This window comes from Salvia splendens, chromosome 1 (genome assembly GCF_004379255.2).
Source record: "Salvia splendens isolate huo1 chromosome 1, SspV2, whole genome shotgun sequence".
Classification (NCBI taxonomy): domain Eukaryota; kingdom Viridiplantae; phylum Streptophyta; class Magnoliopsida; order Lamiales; family Lamiaceae; genus Salvia; species Salvia splendens.
The window spans coordinates 31,309,279-31,329,606 of record NC_056032.1 but is presented as its reverse complement, the minus strand read 5'-3'; the positions used below and the strand labels follow the sequence as shown (position 1 = coordinate 31,329,606).

At 39.3% G+C, this 20,328-nt stretch overlaps 2 protein-coding genes across 6 annotated transcripts; both read right to left on the bottom strand.

Moving 5' to 3' along the window:
• Positions 1-821: 821 nt before the first annotated feature.
• On the bottom strand, positions 822-4,432 carry LOC121798131 (thylakoid ADP,ATP carrier protein, chloroplastic-like). Of its 3 annotated transcripts, none has more exons than XR_006050022.1 (11): positions 4,037-4,432; positions 3,655-3,711; positions 3,104-3,166; positions 2,967-3,023; positions 2,797-2,880; positions 2,546-2,614; positions 2,345-2,457; positions 2,091-2,260; positions 1,639-1,717; positions 1,197-1,404; positions 822-1,111 (listed from the first exon to the last, which is right to left on the bottom strand). XR_006050022.1 is itself a non-coding variant. In XM_042196982.1 (10 exons), exons 1-10 carry the CDS (start codon positions 4,355-4,357, stop codon positions 1,278-1,280), a joined length of 1,140 nt encoding a protein of 379 aa, XP_042052916.1. In that variant the 5' UTR covers positions 4,358-4,432; the 3' UTR covers positions 822-1,277. The 3 variants fall into 3 exon arrangements, 1 of the variants encoding a protein (XP_042052916.1); XR_006050021.1 differs by having other exon boundaries at positions 822-1,096; XM_042196982.1 differs by having other exon boundaries at positions 822-1,404.
• Positions 4,433-16,710: 12,278 nt separating this feature from the next.
• Positions 16,711-19,527, bottom strand: LOC121747011 (vacuolar cation/proton exchanger 3-like). 3 transcript variants are annotated; one of them, XM_042141000.1, is made up of 11 exons: positions 19,206-19,527; positions 19,041-19,108; positions 18,942-18,970; positions 18,575-18,771; positions 18,136-18,351; positions 17,860-17,997; positions 17,674-17,790; positions 17,546-17,599; positions 17,165-17,281; positions 16,961-17,055; positions 16,711-16,876 (listed from the first exon to the last, which is right to left on the bottom strand). In XM_042141000.1, exons 1-11 carry the CDS (start codon positions 19,470-19,472, stop codon positions 16,855-16,857), a joined length of 1,320 nt encoding a protein of 439 aa, XP_041996934.1. In that variant the 5' UTR covers positions 19,473-19,527; the 3' UTR covers positions 16,711-16,854. The 3 variants fall into 3 exon arrangements, with proteins under 3 accessions (XP_041996934.1, XP_041996925.1, XP_041996941.1); XM_042140991.1 differs by having other exon boundaries at positions 16,965-17,055; XM_042141007.1 differs by having other exon boundaries at positions 16,965-17,055; positions 19,287-19,527.
• Between the last annotated feature and the right edge of the window lie 801 nt (positions 19,528-20,328).

Sequence of the window (20,328 nt, the reverse complement as noted above, 5' to 3'; positions counted from 1 at the left end):
GGAGTATTTAGAATTATTATTATTATTATTATTATTATTATTATTATTATAATTATAAAATTCAACATTTATATGACACATTGCGTATACACGACACACACATTGCATATGCCAACATAATACAGACATTGTAAACATACTCAATACATTGAACAAATAATGTAGAAATATAATACAATAGTACTATGAGTTGTGATATGTTGCTAACTTTCTTAAGTTGCTAACTCATCAATGCAGTGTATTAAAAGTGTCAACATGATAACATTGAAATGTCAACATAAACTTAGATGATTTTGATATTTAAAATATCAACCCAGTATATTAAAATGTCAATACAAAATTGTGTTGATGTTTTAATGTGATCGTGTTGGTATTTTAATACACTGTACTGATGAGTTAGCAACTTAAGAAAAAATAGCATTATAACGCACACCGTAGTACTATAGTAAATAATTAAAAATTATAAAAATAAAAGTCAATATCTTATTTTGGTTATTTTTTTAACATACTAAACAAAGTAATTTAAAAATAGAACAAAGTTTTATATTAATTATTTATTTTATTAAATAAATAATTTAAAATTGAATTAGAATTACAGTGTATCACTTTAAGTTCTAACTGATTTTGAGGAAAAAGACCCCATGTATCATCCAAATATTTTAAATATTACTATGAATTTAGAATGAGTATAGAATTGAATGCTCCACTTGATCTCCAAATCTTTCTTTTACGTGTCTTCACTGATAAAAACTTCTACAATTATTTGTTTTTATTGTACTTTCAATACTTGGATAAATTTAATTAAGCCTTACAAAAAAGTATTAAATCTTGATCCCTTTCCTTCACCAAGTAGCCAGTGGTGATGGAATAACAAATGTTACAATGGGACAGCAGTAGAGAATATTTAATGTTGAGATCAATATCTTAAGACTATTTGCAATATAAATGCTGAGAATATATGAGATCTCAAAATAGTACTCCTACGACAATAAAAATGCCTATATGATATATACCCACATGAAATGAAAATAAAACATAGACTGCAAAAAATATAAACTCTATATCTGTCTCTCTCTCTAAGATCTTCGAAGATGCCCTGTAAGATGTAACACTTCAAGTTACACTAGTAGAACAATATTGTATTACCAAAAAATGGGTTCTGGTTCGTACAGTTAAAACCTACGGCTCAATCTCACCTTTAATTCCTTCAAAAATAAAAGAGCTTCTCGTTTGTGCACGATAGATACTGCCTGCGAGCTAGGGATGACGAAGCAAAGCTAACTAGATCCATTGTCACTAGCACTTTGATCTGCATTCTTGCGGTTTTCCTCCATAATCCTTTGAAGTTCTTTCTCCCCTGACGCGATAAGACGCTTCACACTGTCAAATGTAGTAAGCCTTATGCTGCAACAGGGAGATACAAGGAATCTATCAGTGCTGTCTCGTGAAGAAAGCCGATTTTTAGACAACTAAGTTCAAAGTTGAGTCAATTTTGTTGATAATGAGCAACTATTCTTGAAAAATGGTATTCTATTTAATCCCTTTCTGTATAAGGTTTGGTAAGGAAATAACATCATTTCAAAATTCTAAGGTCTCATCGGTCATGTACAGAAAGAGAAGGAAAGGAGAGAAAATAACCTGCTGTTGGGAAGAGACTTTAATGCATTGGGGATGAAACCCCTGTACAGTCCCACTAAACCATCGCGAGCCACAATACCTGATTCAGAAAATTTGTTGCAATAATTAGCATTTGTATGGCCAAAAAGTAGTAGCGTGTATCTTCATTGCATATCTAGATCACATACTAATGACTGAACACCAAAATTATCCCAGAAAATACAAGCTCTATATTTCCTCAGAGTTTCTAAAAGCTGAAGTGGCACCTAGATGGCGAATTGAAATTGCAAATACAATAGCTTAAGAGCAAGACCAAGATGGCTCTAATATTCTTTAAAAAGTAAAAAACAAATTGAATGTTGTAGGATAAGACAGTTTTCATAATCACAGCTTAAAGCATCACAATCAAGTAAGTTGTTCTCCTATTATTCTGCCCTCATGCGTACATGTATTCATATAGGTATTAACATTACCTGGAATGGCATCCAAAACCGTCACGTAAGGGGTACCCTTCAGTTGCATCTGCCTTCTAACAGTGTCCAAAGGATAGCACATGAGTGTGGCTACAGTCGCTGACACCAGTGCAGTCACCATGGATGCTTCAGTCCTCTTCTGATACTTTTCCGGGAGAGACTTCTTCACCCTGTCATTCAGATTTATGTATGAAGATTTGTCTCATTTTGCAAATACACAAATGAAATAGAAAACTGCTAGATCGGAAGCTCACAAGTCAAAAACGCAGAAATTCACTGCAATGTAAGGTGCGATTCCAATAAGAGAAGGTCCTAGACCATTATAAAATGACGCAAATCCTTCCTCTCTCAACATGTTTGCAGCAACCTGCAAAGTGTAGAAGACGAATGTTGGTTTTTGCCACATACGCTGAGTCCTCTCTTCACATAAAGCAACATAGAGAAAGTTATTTTACCTGTGACATAGTTTTGTAGCCAGGTTCAACAGCTAGCCTCAAACGGAGGACATCAAGCGGGTATGTAACCTGGATACATATAGCAACTGAGATACCACTGCATACCCTCAGCAAATAGAAAAAGTAGTTCCGTCGGCATTCTAATTCTTCATTTGACTAAGTTCACATGTTCTTTTCGTAGAACAATATTCAAGCAATTGCCAATTGAGAAATTCGTGTGATGTTAAATTTCAAATCCATTTTCAACTTACGAAAGTTGAAGTCATGCCAGCACAAGCACCTGCAGCTAATCTTCCAATTAGAGAGAGTTCACCATCCTTTCCCCGGAAAAGTTTCTGAAGAAACGGAAATCATCAATTGCATCAGTAATGTTGCATGTTCAATTATGCAATGCTTCTTTTGGGATATGGTTGCACCATACCTTGTATGATTCATAGGCAAAAAGTTGAACTGCACTGTAAGGTATAACCCGAATCACCTACACCATTGAAAGCAAAAAAATTTCATTTTCCGGATCAGAAATATATAGCCACAGAGAGTAGATCTTTTAGATCAAACCTGAGGGAGATTCCCTTTCCAGTAACCTTTTAGCCCTTCTTCCTTTCCGACCAACGAGATAGCCTACATGAAAATACCAAAGATTATAAAGTATGAGACTTTGTGCAGCAACTGAAGTAGTATAGAAACAGTAAGAAAGTAGATGGCTACAGAAGCTAACAAAGGAATACTGCTATGTCTGCAAGTAAGATAAAATAGATTTAAACATGAAAATCATAGGTAATCAGAATAACAGAAATATGCAAGCCAATTATGTATGCCTCCAAGTAAGAAAGGTAAAAAGAAAAAAAGACTTGCATAACAGTTGTGACTCTTATCAGGATTATGGTAAAATGTAATGAAATAGTGACACATCACAACAAGATTAGGCTTTCAAGGTCTCTCAAACTTGTAAAATAAGCAAATAGACAAAAAAATAAAATAAAATAAACATTATAAAAGCAATGTCACAAAGCACTAATCTTCCAAGCGCCAGTAAAAAAATTTAGAAGTGGAGTGGTGATAATCAAGCAGCTAATATTATCAGCATCAGAAAGATGCAAGCAGAATACCTCAAGAAAACCTATTCCCTTCTTCGCACCAACTTGTCCAGCTCTAAGCCCATGAGTCTACATAAAATGAGGGGAAAGGAATAAGCAAAACCATTATGAGCTTGTATGTTAATTTGTTCGAATTCTGAGAGATTCTTTCTCTTTCCTTTAGCGCTGTTGTAAGTCAATGTTTACAAACAAACAACAGAGTAATCCCTCAATATTCTAATTGAAACTGTCTGTGTGTGCAATTCAGATTAAAAAAACAATTCTACAATTTGGAATTCTGAAACCAACCGAGAAAGCTTGAAGGAAATTTAGAGCTTCAGCTGAAATACTAAGACGTTGACCGAATAAGAAATTCCCACAAATTGAAAGAGGAACAATTAAATGCATAAGGAACCTGCATAAGAAGCTTGATACGGTCGAGCGGAGCAGTAACGGTTTTGGCGGCCGCGCCGGCAATAGCCCCGGCGGCGAAGAGAGCGGCGTCTTTGGGGACCAATGCAACCATAGCGAGTGGATGCTTCAAAATCTGATCGAACGAGGGCGAGAACTCCTTGTCCTCCCTCTTCTCCGCGAGCGAAATACACGCAAAATTAGGCCCTCTGCCATCGCCGAACCGTCTGGATTTGCATTGGAGGAGGCGGGGGCCGCTCGCGCGGGTCGGGTCAAGGCCCGGAATTTCCCGCCATGTCAATGTAGCTTGAGAATTATCGCCCATTTTGGGAAACAGGGGTTTAAGCGCCGTTTCCCTCTGTACAGATAAGGTATCAATATAGAGAGAGATGCGTTTGGGGTTTACTTCTTTAGCCTGTTGGTTTTGTTAGGTACACAATATATTTTTTTATTCTATTAATTAAAGGAAATTCATTTTATATTTTTGTCGAGAAAGATGAACTAAATGGTGTGAAAAACGTTATGATTTAATTGTTTTTTTTCGTGTAATACTAGTATATTAACATTGATTAAAAGCTTGGAGTACAGACTATAGATGAGGGGCGGGCGTGATCAATTGCTAACTTTTTAAATTGTTAACTCTGTTAATTTTAAATATCAACACAAAGACATAAGTTTATCAGCACAAGAATATTAATAAATTTATGTATTTGTATTGATATTTTTAACATACAAAATTGATATTAGGTATCAGTTATTACTGCAATTTAGTTAGTATTTGATCATACATCCATTTTTACACACGCCTGGTATGATGGTCCATCCTTCATATATTTCATATATTTGGTGTAACAGTTTGGTCTCCATGACTAATGACCACCGAATTTAGACTCACAAAAGTTAACGAACTTTTTATACATGTTGTAACGTATCAATGTTGTCCCAGTTTGCTTCTCCTGTAACCAGCCCAAGTCTCTGCGGCCTATTCTATTTGGGCTTCAGCCCAAACCTCATGTAATCCTACACGTGCCACACTCTTGTGTGAGTTGAGGCTGTGTCATTTATATATACTCTCACACCGGCTCTTTGCCTCATTTAGAGTGTTGCCTATTCTCCTTCTATTTGAGTGATGATTCTAGGGTTTTCTCTCTTCTTCTTCTCTAGTGTGTCAAATGCCAAGATGAAGAACGGCTAGAAACCAAGTACCAATTACTTGGAAATTACTTTTACATTTAATAGGTGGTATTTACCTAGACATATAATTAATTAGTGGGAGTTCCCAAGAGTTGTAATCTCCCTATAAAAGGGAATGTTTTGTATCAAACATACATAACAAAAAATACAACAAAAAACTCTTTCCTACTTTTGCCACCATGTTTAATCTTCCATACAATGCCTCTCTCGATTACCATCTTTAAGATGGTATCAGAGCGGGTTACAACGTTGTGGGACTCAGAAAATTCTCATCACCGTCCCGGATATACCTTTCCCAGCCCCTTTTAAACCTGCAAAAAAAAATCAGAAAATAGCCATGTCAGAATCTGACTCAGAAGCTACAAACACCAACCAACCTTTGATGAATTTCCCAGGGGAATTCGCTGCCCAATTGGCTGAGTTCCTCAAACAGATTAATATACCACCAAAAACTCCAGAACAACCACCACCTTCTCCCTCAAACCATCCAGAATCATTGGGAGAGGTTCATGTCCAAAGTAAACTCAATGGGGATAATTATCCTCTGTGGAAAACCCTGATGGAACGAGCCATAGGAGGCAAGGGTCTATTGTCTCACATAAATGGAGTAACCGACCCTCCTCCAGCCACTCATCCCAGTTACCAAAAATGGCAACAGAGAGACTACTGCTGCTTTAACTGGATAATCAACAACGTTGAAGCCAGCCTCATCAACGAAGTGTCGCAATACGCGACGGCCCGAGACCTATGGGAAGGTCTGGCCATCACGTACGCAAGTGGAGCCGATCCGTTCCAAGTCTCGGATCTGCACAGACAGGCCTACAACATGAAGCAAGGAAACATGAGCCTTGAATCTCTGTGGAATAAATTCCAGAGTCTCTGGATCTCTATAGACGAGAGAGATCCGAATCCTATGGACACACCATCAACAATAGAGAAATACAACAAGATCATGCAGCGACACAGATTATATCAATTTCTATGGGCCCTAGATGACAGATTCGATACTGTTAAAAGGGAGATCCTAAACAAAGATCCGTTACCCACGGTAAGGACCGCATATGGAATGTTGAGAAAACCGGGTAATTTTCTCTCAAATAGTGAAATGAACCGATTCAGTAATTTCAGAGTTAACCCAATGGGGTCTACTCGATAAAATTACTTCTCCAAATAAATTCTTTGGAAAGACTGGCGAGGACACTGTCCCTCTTAAATACCAGATTCCTAACAGAATTTATCAGTCGGTGTATTTATCACAATATAAAAACACCCAAAAGAACCGTACAAAACACTACTACCAAACCCGCAAATAATATTGAATACAATACTACTACAGAAAATAAACCCAGAAATAAATGCGGAACAAAATAGATAATAAAGAAAGAACACACCCGGAACTTTGATAACGGAGTTCGGCCAAATTGCCTACGTCTCCGAGCACCCTCTGCAGAGCCCACTTATATATTTAAATGGAGAAGAGTACAATTTGGGATAGATTACAAAATGGGGGGTGAGCTCCTTTTATAGGAAGCCACACCCCCAAACTATCTACTCCCCACCGATGTGGGATGGCAAAAATTTTGCCAAATTTCAACAAATCTCCACCTTGGCAAAATTTCAAGTTCCACCGAACACGAATCTTCTCCATCTAAACAAACGACTCACGGTGCCTCCATATTGGCGCAGTCAAGCGCCAGTTCCAAATCGCAGAATATTAACCAAGTCTAAACAATGTTCAAACTTGGCTCTTGTCACCACCTTGGTCAACATATCTGCAGGATTCTCCAAAGTCGGAACCTTTCTGATGACAATTTCCTCTTCTTCGAGAATTTCCCGCACAAAATGATAGCGAACATCAATGTGCTTCGTCCTTGCATGAAAGACCTGATTCTTTGCTAAATGAATAGCACTCTGGCTGTCAGAATATACTTCAAGTTGTTTCTGACCAACACTCAATTCTTTCAGCAACCCATGAAGCCAAATCGCCTCCTTCACAGCTTCAGTAATGGCCATGTACTCTGCCTCTGTCGTAGACAAAGCTACCATTGACTGCAAGGTAGACTTCCAACTAATTGGCGCACTCGCTAAAGTGAACAAATAGCCCGTAGTAGATCTTCGCTTATCCAAATCACCAGCATAGTCGGAATCACAATATCCAACTGCAAAATGACCAAGTGATTTATCCTGCTCAAACAACAAACCAATATCTACAGTACCTTTGATATACCGCAGAATCCATTTCACAGCTTGCCAATGACCCTTTCCTGGATCATGCATGTATCTGCTCACAGTACCAACGGCCTGTGAGATGTCTGGTCTTGTACACACCATTGCATACATCAAGCTTCCAACTGCGTTAGCATAGGGAACCTTCGCCATATATTCTCGCTCATCTTCCGTATTTGGAGATAACTGAGAACTAAGTTTCAAATGAGGAGCAAGCGGGGTACTTACAGGTTTGGAATCATCATTTATACCAAAACGCTGTAGTACTTTGGTCAAATACTGCTTCTGTGTCAGCCAAAGCTTGTCTCCCTCTCTATCCCTTGTAATCTCCATATCGAGAATCTTCTTGGCTTTCCCCAAATCCTTCATCTCGAACTCTTTACTCAACTGAGCCTTCAATCTGTCAATTTCAACTTGGCTCTTTGATGCTATCAGCATATCATCAACGTATAAGAGTAGGTAGATGTAGGAACCATCTTGAAGTCTGCGCAAATACACACAGTGGTCGTATTTGCTTCTTGTGTACATCTGATCCTTCATAAACTTGTCAAACCGTTTGTACCACTGTCTTGAAGACTGCTTCAATCCGTACAACGATTTGTTCAACTTGCAAACCCAATTTTCTTTACCAGCAACCTTGAATCCCTCCGGTTGGGTCATATAGATTTCCTCCTTCAGATCACCGTGTAAAAACGCGGTCTTCACATCAAGTTGAGCTAGCTCCAAATTCAACTGCGCTACCAAAGCCAACAAAATTCTAATGGAGGAATGTTTAACAACAAGAGAAAATACCTCATTGTAATCAATTCCCTCCTTCTGGGCGTAGCCTTTAGCTACCAATCTTGCTTTGTAGCGAACATCATTTCTGTCAGGAAATCCCTCCTTTTTTGCAAAAACCCATTTACATCCAATTGTCTTCCTGCCTTTCGGCAATGGCATCAGCTTCCACGTCTTGTTCTTATGAAGAGATTGCATCTCTTCTTCCAAAGCACCTTTCCAACCGTCGCTTTCTGAACTTTCAATAGCTTTCGAAAAGATACATGGAACATCATCGACAACTGGAAGCGCATATGCTACCATATCCGCAAATCGAGCAGGTTTCTTATTTTCCCGCCTCGTTCGCCTGACTGCAATTGGCTCTGATTGCTGCGAAGGTTCTTGGGGTGGAACCTCTTCATCATCTGACTCTTCTTCTTCCATAGGAGAGTCATTTGTGGTGTTCGTAGTTGGGATCACAACTGCTTCTTCGAACTCCACCTGCTTCGGTGTATACTCCACCTGCTGCGAAGTATCACTACTATTTGGATTTACCTTATTCAACATGGAAGATTCATCAAAGGTAACATCCCTACTTACAATCGTCTTCTTAGACTCCAAACACCATAACCGATATCCTTTAACACCAGCACTGAAACCCATAAACAAAGCCTTCTTCGCACGTGGATCCAACTTTGATTCAGTCACATGATAATATGCAATAGAACCAAAAATATGCAAAGAATCATAATCAGTTGCAGGTTTACCGGACCATACCTCTAAAGGAGTCTTGCCATCAATGGCAGAACATGGCAAACGATTGACAATGTGTTGAGCGTATGTGATGGCCTCAGCCCAAAATTTCCTGTCTAGCCCAGCATTAGACAGCATACAACGAACTTTCTCCACTAGTGTTCGATTCATACGCTCTGACACTCCATTCTGCTGTGGTGTATGTCTCACTGTGAAGTGCCGAACTATGCCACACTCCTGGCATACATCTTGGAAAGGATCACTCTTGTATTCTCCACCGTTGTCTGATCGGAGAACCTTGATCTTCCTCCCCATCTGATTTTCAACTTGAGCTTTCCATTTCAGAAAAATCCCAAGGACTTCATTTTTGCTCTTCATAGTGTACACCCAAACTCTCCTGGAAAAATCATCAACAAAAATGACAAAATAGTGTCTACCTCCAAGTGACGGAGTCTTGGCAGGTCCCCACACATCTAAGTGCACGTAATCCAGAATTCCCTTCGTATTATGGATTGCAGTGCCAAATTTCACTCTTCGATGTTTTCCCAGAACACAATGCTCGCAAAACTCTAATTTGCAAGACTTCGTACCTTTCAATAATCCTTGCTTGGCGAGAATTTGCAATGATCTCTCACCAGCATGTCCCAATCGCATATGCCAAAGCTTCGTCGCCTCTGCATCCTTCTTGTTACTCGAAGTTGCAGTTGCTACTGTCCCAACAACTGTACTACCTTGGTAGTAATACAAATTGTTCTTCCTCACACCTTTCAGCATCACCAATGCTCCTGAAGTTGCTTTAAGAATTCCATCTCGCATCATCACAACTAGGCCTTTAGATTCTAAGGCCCCCAATGAGATGAGATTCTTCTTCAACTGGGGCACGTACCGCACATCCTTCAAAATTCTAGTGGATCCATCCTGATTCCGTAGCTTGATTGAGCCTATCCCGGCTGTCTTACATGGACTGTCATTCCCCATGTAAACAAGTCCGCCATTGAGTTCTTCGAAATCAAAGAACCACTCCCTGATGGGACACATATGATAGGTGCAACCTGAATCCAATATCCACTCGTCTGGATGCGATGTTGAAGGTGAAACCGTCAAAGAACAATCTGACTCCGCATCGTTTTTGCATTCAGCAACATTTGCATCTTGCGAAGCCTTTTCTTTCTTCTTCAACTTTGGGCAGTCTTTCTTCCAATGTCCTTTCTCATAACAGAAAGCACACTCATCTTTGGCAACTCGCCTTTTCGATTTGGACCTTCCTCTTCTCTCCTTTGATCGGCCTTGTTGACGACCTCTTGCCACTAATGCTTCATCTGTAACTGCTTTGCCTTTCATTTTATCTGCCTTTCGCAATTCATGACTATACAAAGCAGAACATACAGTATCTAAAGACACATTCTCTTTACCGTGGAGTAATGTGGTCTCCAGATGTTCAAATTCATCAGGTAGAGACGACAACAACATCAATGCCAGATCCTCATCCTCAAATTTCACATCTAAATTTAGCAGGTCTGCTACTAATTGGTTAAACAAAGTAATGTGTTCATTCATAGTGGTACCTGATCGGTATTCAAATCGGAACAACCTTTTCTTCATAAGGAGCTTATTCTGACCACTCTTCTTCAGAAATTTGTCCTCCAGTGTCTTCCACAATCTATGTGCAGAAGTCTCATTCTTGACAGCATACTTCTGCTCCTTGGACAGACACGACCGAATTGTTCCACAAGCTAACCGATTTATGGTACTCCAATCTTTATCATCTATATCTTCTGGTTTCTTTTCTTCAATGGCAATGTCAAGACCTTGCTGGAAAAGAGAGTCTAGAACCTCCCCCTGCCACATACCAAAATGGCCAGTACCGTCAAATATCTCCACCGTCAATTTCATATTTGACAGTGGAAACCTCGACCACGATGACGAAGAACTAGCCTTGTTTTCTTGATCATTACCCGCCATTACAGACTCAAAATAAAGTATTCAATATTACAAACAAACAGAACCAAGGACGAACCTTTGGCTCTGATACCACTTGTTGAGAAAACCGGGTAATTTTCTCTCAAATAGTGAAATGAACCGATTCAGTAATTTCAGAGTTAACCCAATGGGGTCTACTCGATAAAATTACTTCTCCAAATAAATTCTTTGGAAAGACTGGCGAGGACACTGTCCCTCTTAAATACCAGATTCCTAACAGAATTTATCAGTCGGTGTATTTATCACAATATAAAAATACCCAAAAGAACCGTACAAAACACTACTACCAAACCCGCAAATAATATTGAATACAATACTACTACAGAAAATAAACCCAGAAATAAATGCGGAACAAAATAGATAATAAAGAAAGAACACACCCGGAACTTTGATAACGGAGTTCGGCCAAATTGCCTACGTCTCCGAGCACCCTCTGCAGAGCCCACTTATATATTTAAATGGAGAAGAGTACAATTTGGGATAGATTACAAAATGGGGGGTGAGCTCCTTTTATAGGAAGCCACACCCCCAAACTATCTACTCCCCACCGATGTGGGATGGCAAAAATTTTGCCAAATTTCAACACATATGGAATGGTGCGACGTGAGTCTGCAAATGAACGAGTTCTCAAACCCTCAGGCGACTCACAGGAGGCAGGAATCGGCTTCGGCCTTGCTGCAATCGACCGGGGCAGACCACCACCGCCGCCCAAATTCCACCAAACCATTGATAAAAGCAAATTAACATGCAACCACTGTGGAGGCAAGAAACATACCGCCGACACTTGCTTCCATCTCCATGGATTTCCCGATTGGTGGGAAGATATGAAGAAATCGCGACAGAATCGGAACCGAAATGGAGGAGGAAGGGCGACGGCGGCAGCAGCGATTGGCGACCAAGCTACCAACGCCGTCAACACAGCGGGCAGCACCGGTAAGCCAAAACCGACCGGGAATAGCCGTCCGATGAACAGCGACGGAGACAACGAGAAAAAGGCGACCGCTTCAGCCGCAGTTGCTAGGGTGTGGTCGGAAGGTAACCAATCGTCGGTAATCACCGTCGGTGATACCACATCACCTCCAATTGGAGAAGAATCAATGGCAGAATCTATGGTTGGAGGAAAAACGGAGGCGGCGATTGTGAGGAATAAAAAATCTGGGAATAAAATGCTCCCAATTCCCCTAAATCCGAAAACCAACTCCCATCAAATTCCTAAATTTAAAAACCCACCCTCTCACTCTTCTAAATCCCCATTTAGACTGCATTTCCCAAATCCTACCCAAAAATGCCCCAACAATTCCTATGTCTCCAGAAAACACCCCAACACTTCCGTAAAATACAACAAACACCCCAGATTTTTTACAAAATTACAAAACAGCCCCAGAACTTGTACAAACTCTGAAATTATCCCACACACGTCATACGATCCACTTTTCAAGCCCACTATACCGTGCCATAATTCATTTCAAGCCCTAGCCTTTACCTCATCCACCACTGTTGGAGAAAAAGAGAATCAGTGGATTTTTTATTGTGGTGCTACCGACACAATCTCTTTTGATCCAACAGATTTCCTCCACATATCTAGACCTACTAAAACCTATGTCCAAACCGCCGGGGGGGATTTAGCTCGAGTAGAGGGGGCGGGTACCATTGATATTTCTCCAACCCTCCGGCTCTCTAACTGTCTTCTTGTTCCAACTTTCTCCAATAAATTATTATCCGTCAGTCATGTGACGAAAGAGTTAAATTGTCAATTACTGATGCAACCTCGTTTTTGTATGCTACAGGATACCAAGACGGGGACGATAGTTGGGCGTGGCACTGAACGAAGTGGACTGTACTATGTGGACGAGATAGCTCAGCAGAGTACGGCATTACTGACTCATGGACCAACTACAAGGAAGACTTGGCTTTTACATCGTCGGTTAGGACATCCTTCTATAGGATATATGAAATTGTTGTTTCCTAAGATAGCTTCTAGCATGCACACTCTTGATTGTGAAACTTGTCACCTAGCCAAAAGCCACCGTCACTCTTTTAGTCTAAATAATACTCGTGTGTCTACCCCTTTTTCCTTAATACATTCAGATGTTTGGGGTCCTGCCCCAATCCATGGAGGTCAGGGCCTCCGATACTTTCTCCTGTTCATTGATGATTTTTCCCGTATGACTTGGGTATATTTCTTAAAACATAAATCTGAAGTTTTTGACAAGTTTACCCAGTTTTACAGGATGGTCCAAACTCAGTACAAACAAAACATCCAGGTCCTACGATCTGACAATGGGGGGGAATATATAAATACTAATATGAAAACCTTCTTTTTGGAAAAATGCCTTATCCACCAAACTTCTTGTGCTTATACGCCGGAACAGAATGGGGTAGCGGAGCGGAAAAATAGGTATATTCTCGAAATCACCAGAGCTCTCCTCATCGAATCCAAAATACCCACACATTTTGGCCAGAAGCTATAGCCACATCTGTGTATCTCATGAACCGTCTCCCGACAGGTATCCTCAATTTTAAAACTCCCATTGATACATTTATCAATCATGAAGCCATACAAAAACCAACCCATCTCACTCTTGAACCCAAAGTCTTTGGTTGCACGGTTTTCGTTCACATTCCCAAACATGACCGTACCAAATTTTCTCCTTGTGCTGTTAAATGTGTTTTCCTTGGGTATGTGGTTAATCAAAAAGGGTACCGGTGTTACGACCCTGCCACTAAGCACATGTACACAACCATGAACTGTGACTTTGTGGAAACAGAATACTACTACAGCCAATCTAGCGGTCAGGGGGAGAATCAACCGCTTAATCCGAATTGTGACCCACTAAATTGGCTGTATATCCCAACAGAATCAACTGCTCCCCCTCAACCCGAATCTGCCCAAGGGGGAGACAAGTCAAGGGCAGAACAACCCAATCCTATCACCGAAGCATCAGAAGAAGAAAATCATACCACCGAGCTATCACAATCCACTAGTCAGACCATGGAGTTCGAGGACATCGCCCAACCATCAACCTCATCTGCAAATCCTGAGGTAAACGATTCGGAAACCAACATAGTCCCATTGGAAACAACTAACATTGACAGGATAAGCTGGGAAGAAGATACCAGGAGCAAAAACGACAGTAACACGCAATATGAACTACCACACAGGAGTACAAGGGGAATTCCTCCCAAGAGATACTCTCCGGACTGGAAAGGGAGGAAAACAAAATATTCAATAGCAGACATCGCCCAAGCATTCGAGGTAGCCTTATATGAGGAAGAAGAAATCCCCCAGTCTTTCTAAGAAGCAGTCAAACACAAACATTGGAGGGAAGCCATGAAGAAAGAGATTGATGCCCTGATCAAGAATGGAACATGGGAAAAGTGTACGCTTCCAGAGGAAAAAAAACCAGTCGGTTGTAGGTGGGTTTTCACCATCAAAAGACGTGCAGATGGATCAATCGAGAGATATAAGGCGCGATTGGTGGCTAAAGGGTACACTCAAGTATATGGGATCGATTATGATGAGACTTTCTCCCCAGTTGCCAAGCTTGACACCATCCGGGCATTGTTGTCAGTTGCAGCATGTAAGGATTGGTCACTACATCAGTTTGATGTGACTAATGCCTTCCTTCATGGAGAATTAGAAAAAGACAAGGAAGTCTATATGACAATTCCACCAGGATTTGATGGCGAATTTGGCCCTGGACAGGTGTGCAGATTGAAGAAAACTCTATATGGCTTAAAACAATCCCCGAGGATATGGTTTGGGAGATTTTGCCAAGCAATGATCAAGCATGGATTCAAACAAAGTCTTTCTGATCATACACTCTTCACGAAAAGGAGAGGAGGTAAGATAACCTGTCTTATCATCTATGTTGACGATATGATTATCACAGGAGATGATACAGAAGAAATCAATAACCTCAAGACCAATCTGTTCAAAGAATTTGACATGAAAGATCTCGGCCCTCTGAAGTACTTCTTGGGAATAGAAGTATTGAGATCAAGGCATGGAATATTTTTGAGACAGAGAAAATATGTTCTCGATCTACTGGCAGAGACTGGCCTGTTGGACTGCAAGCCGGCCGATACACCAATGATACCAAACCATGGGCTTAAAATTGTTGAAGGAGCTGAACCTACAAATCGAGAGAAATATCAAAGACTGGTTGGAAAATTGCTGTATCTTTCGCATACCAGACCAGACATTGCTTATGCAGTTGGAGTTGTTAGTCAATTCATGCACCAACCCCAAGAAGAACATATGAATGCAGCCTTACGAATTGTAAGATACCTCAAGGGCACGTCAAACTTTGGAGTATTCTTAAAGAGAGGGAATGATCTTGAAGTAGATGGCTATACAGATGCTGATTGGGCAAGTAACCCTGTCGACAGAAAATCAACCGGTGGATACTTCACGTTCATTGGAGGCAACCTAGTTACTTGGAGAAGTAAGAAGCAAAAGGTCGTTGCCTTATCCAGTGCTGAAGCAGAGTTCAGAGGAATTAAAAGTGGACTCATGGAGATTATGTGGCTAAGAAGATTGCTTACCGAGATCGGTTTTGCCCCAAACCGTAAGAGTAGGCTATTCTGCGACAATAAAGCAGCAATCAGCATATCAGAAAATCCAGTACAACATGACAGAACCAAACATGTCGAGGTCGATCGTCACTTCATTAAAGAGAAACTGGAAGGTGGAATTATAGAGTTTCCATTTGTTCCATCGGAAGAACAATTGGCTGATATCTTAACCAAGGCAGTAACTCCAAAGAGCTTTAGGGAAATATTGACCAAGTTGAACATCGGAGATACCGTCGCTCAACTTGAGGGGGAGTGTCAAATACCAAGATGAAGAACGGCTAGAAACCAAGTACCAATTACTTGGAAATTACTTTTACATTTAATAGGTGGTATTTACCTAGACATACAATTAATTAGTGGGAGTTCCCAAGAGTTGTAATCTCCCTATAAAAGGGAATGTTTTGTATCAAACATACATAACAAAAAATACAACAAAAAACTCTTTCCCACTTTTGCCACCATGTTTAATCTTCCATACAATGCCTCTCTCGATTACCATCTTTAAGATAGTGATCTCTGTGTTGTGAGCTTGAGAGTTCTGCTTCCTCTCTCATCTCTGCGTGTGTGTACACTGAGTTTGTGAGTGAGAGTGTGCGTGGAGAAATTGCTGATTTCTGGTCAGATGTACTTGACCGTGTACGGTGGTTTCTTGCAGTGTTGGAGAAGCTGAAGAGTGGTGTTTGGCCGTGGCTAAAACTCTTGTGTGCATTGGCACGTGTTTTAATGTAAAAATTGGTAAAGTAAGAGAGATGTAAAGAAAAAAAGTAAGTATTAGTTGGGGAGAATGAGTCTCACCTCATTAGAAAGAAAAGACTTTTCAGAATTAGAAAATGCATATTTTTGTGGGACTGACTAAAAAGAAAATGATGCATATTCTTATGGAACGGAGGGAGTATTATTTCTTTATAGTCCCATTCAATTTTTTACTATGTGTTTGATTTTGAACGGTTCGAACCTGTGTGCTAAGTGTTTCAGGCTTGATTCATCATGATCTGGAGCTTGTAGATTTGATTGTATAGTTAGATCCATAATTGTATTTGTATTACTTTGTAATTTTTCGGAGGGTTGAAACCTAACATATGTGATTAAATTCCAATATAATGCACGAGTACGGATATTAGTTGTATTCCAGAAGGTACAACACCAAAATTAATTTATAATATAAATTTATGCATATAGAATATGAGAATATAAAGAGGAAATAGATTATTTATTCATTGGCTCGGCTTATTGGCATTTACAACTAACCTCAGCTTCATAGACAGTTTTTGAAAACGAATATAGTATATAGTAGTAGTAACATATTTTCTTATTCAAAGCCTCACCATTTCTGAGCTAAATCCTAAGTTGGGAGTGTCTGCAAAAGAAAATGAAGGCTTGTTAACGAATAAACAATACTCCACGAACTTGGTGTGCAATTTAATTTAAGATTAATTCTTACTTACTTAGTGGAGCCCAAGATACAAAAAAGCATGCTCCAATAACAAAGTAGCACAATAAAAGTACCAGCCCCTTCATGTAATGAGAGCTTCCATCCTGTCCAAATATCATGACACTTTAGCACTATCTATAATTAAAGCATGTTTTATTTATTATATCAAAAAGTAATTTTGAACAATTAATAAAGTCGACTTTAATATTTTACCTGTAATGCCAACGATGTTATGAGTATCGACAGCCCAAGAGAAATAGTTTCAATCAGACTTAAATCAAGATCCATTTTCACGCCAATTATCCACGAAATTATCACGCTCAAAGGTACCTGATAAAAAAAAATCACATATATCGATCGCACACATGATATAAATGAATCGAATTATAAGAAATAGTATTTAATTCAACTTAAAATAATAAATTAGCATAAAAATTACACAATGTCATTCAGCGTGCCACATCAAAATTTGAAAGGCTGAAGTATGGATACAATATACTATTTTTTATATACAAAGTCCATAATTTGAGATTATCATAGAATTTAACTATAAAAAAATATCATTTTAAGAATTGTGAGAGTCGATAAGCTTACCACAAACATGGCGATTTGAGTTGCTGAACCTAGAGCCACCCCTAAAGTAATATCCTGAAGCACAGAAATACATAAATTATTCGATAGAATAGATAACTCATTTATTTTGAAGTTATAAGAGAACTCACTAATTTGTTCCTAAATGCAAAAATGATGGCCCCTGCGTGTTCTACTGCATTTCCAACGATTGGCAGTAAAATCACACTAATGAAGCCCACTGACAATCCCCATGAATCCGACGCCGCCTGCAACAAATTTATCGACATTACACTAATTTCGTTTAAATCCCAAAAAAAGGTAACTTTTGTACTCACTTCGATCGTAGCGACGACGTATTCCGACAGTAGCGCTACAATCCCAGTCATCAAAACTAACCAAATCAAGGCACTATATATCCCGATCACCGGCGTTTCATCAGTTTCAACCTCGTCCGATTCCACCACACCTTCCTCCTAATAAATAACAATTAAAATTTTAAAATCACTAGTCCAATTAATTAGATTGGAGTAACTAAAAAATTGAAATTACCAATTTAATTAGTACTAGTATTATATTTTGATTTTCAATTTGAAATATATGATGAGTCCCACCTGTTGTTCTTGAAATAACTGACGATGAGTGAAGAGCTGAAAAATGAGATAACCAAAGTAGGCTATGAGCATGATTATGCTGCTGGCACGTGATAGCGCCAGCGTGGCAAACGCCGTTAGTTCCGGATCGGATTTTCCGGTAAACTTGAACATTAAAGGCAGCACATGGCAGATTAATCCCAACAACAAAAGCAGCGAGTTCACATCCGCTTGTTTCTGTGGCCACAAAGTTAAAAGTTAAAACAACTTTTATTAACTAATCATTTAATTGGTATCAAATACTCCTACTGTATTTTACTAGTATTAAAGAACTGGACTAGCTTACCTCTATTTATATACACGAATTAGCACGTGCATGATAATATTAATGAATATGGAGAAATTTGCGAAAATGAAAGAATGAATTCATAAAAAAATAAGTAGAGGTAGAGGCGATTACCCTTTCAAACTTTTGCTCCTTGGATATGTTTGCAATGCCACCACAGAAAAGAGAGGAGCCCAGAACTAAGAGGAGATTAGAGAGGACTGAACCCAAAAGGGAGTATTTCACAACACCTACTTTGTTTTGAATCAGAGCAAATATGGCAATCACAAGCTCCGTCACATTTCCACATGTCGCATTTAGAAGCCCCCCAACTGCAACCCAAATTAAATAAAAAAAATCAACAACATTTATAGTAGGATTTTGTCATTTCTCACCGAATATGATTATTCCACAACTCTGTCACCTATCTATACTAGCTAATTAATACCGACCACACACATTTACAATTCAAATTCTGAAAATGATAGGGAGTATATAATACCTGTTGGTCCTGTGTAGAGAGCAATCTGCCTGCACATTCAAATTAATGAAATTATAAAATAAATTAACAAATAGCAGTAGTACTATTAATTAATCTTACTCTGTTAAAAAGGAAACACGCTCTGCAAGAGGAATGAGTCCCAGACAGCTGAGAGCGAACACCCATGGCTGCATACATTCAAACGTAGCAATGCAATAAATTAGGTGAATATTTGGAGAAATCGAATGAATTGAATTGGAGATCAGCTATGAATTGATCTACTACACTTCCGAAATGGCTGTAATTAGCGGCAATGGCGAAAGGGATAGCGAGGAGGAAAATGAAAAGCTTGGTCCCGAGCAAAACCTCTTGCAAATTACCCAAAAACCTCCTCAAAAACCCGACCCGAATACCAGCAAGCAGCGCCCGATCCGATTTCTTCCGCAGAGACGAAGACGACACATTGTGCGCGGTGCGGCCATTCCGCATCTCCTTGCTCAAAACCTTAATGTTGCCGTTCTCCAACAGCCACTCCTCTGATGCCGAAGCCATTTTTCTTTTTCACATGCAAATCGAGTTGGAATAACAAACAAACACCTACTCCAAGTAAGATATATATATATATATATATATATATATATAAATACGAAAACAAACAAAATTAATTATACGAGGTAGATACGTGTGAGTGGCACGTGTGGCCGGAAAAGTACAAGATAAGGAAGTTTCGCGGAAGCTGCATATTTTGTTCTCCTTTTATAGGTTGTTTGTTGTGCTTCTATATGTGCTATTGCCGATCACTCATTGCATTATCGTGTGTTTGCGAAAATGTGATTCTAATTACATGTGAATCTCCTCACTTTCTGTTCTTCTCCTTTCTACGACTAGTATTTATTTTCCTCTTTTGTTTTCTTCAAATACCCCCCTTTTTTTAATTTCCTTACACCAACTTTTACTGTATAATAATTTGCATATGCAGTTTTATCTATTTTATTTTCATACTCCCTTAGAGCATCCCCGTCCGTGCTCTTGCCAACGAGCACGGATTTAGGCCCGGACCCACTTTTACTCCCTGCTCTTAGGCAAGAGCACAACACCCACATCCGTGCTCTTCCGCAAGGACAAACTCAAGGGTCCCACCATTCTATTATTCAATTTAAATAAAAACATTTCCACAAAATTAAAATGCATTAAAAATATCCGGAATACTATTACAAATTACAAAAAAATTAAAATTACAAAAAAATTAAAATTACATAATTAAAATCCTAAAAATTAAAAAGTACTCCCTCTGTTTCTTCATAGTTGGGGCGAAACTTTTCGTTACGGAGTTTTAGGAAGGAATGTTGGGTGTGTTAAATAAATAGATAAAAAAGTAAGAGAAAGGAAAAGGTAGAGAGAATAAAGT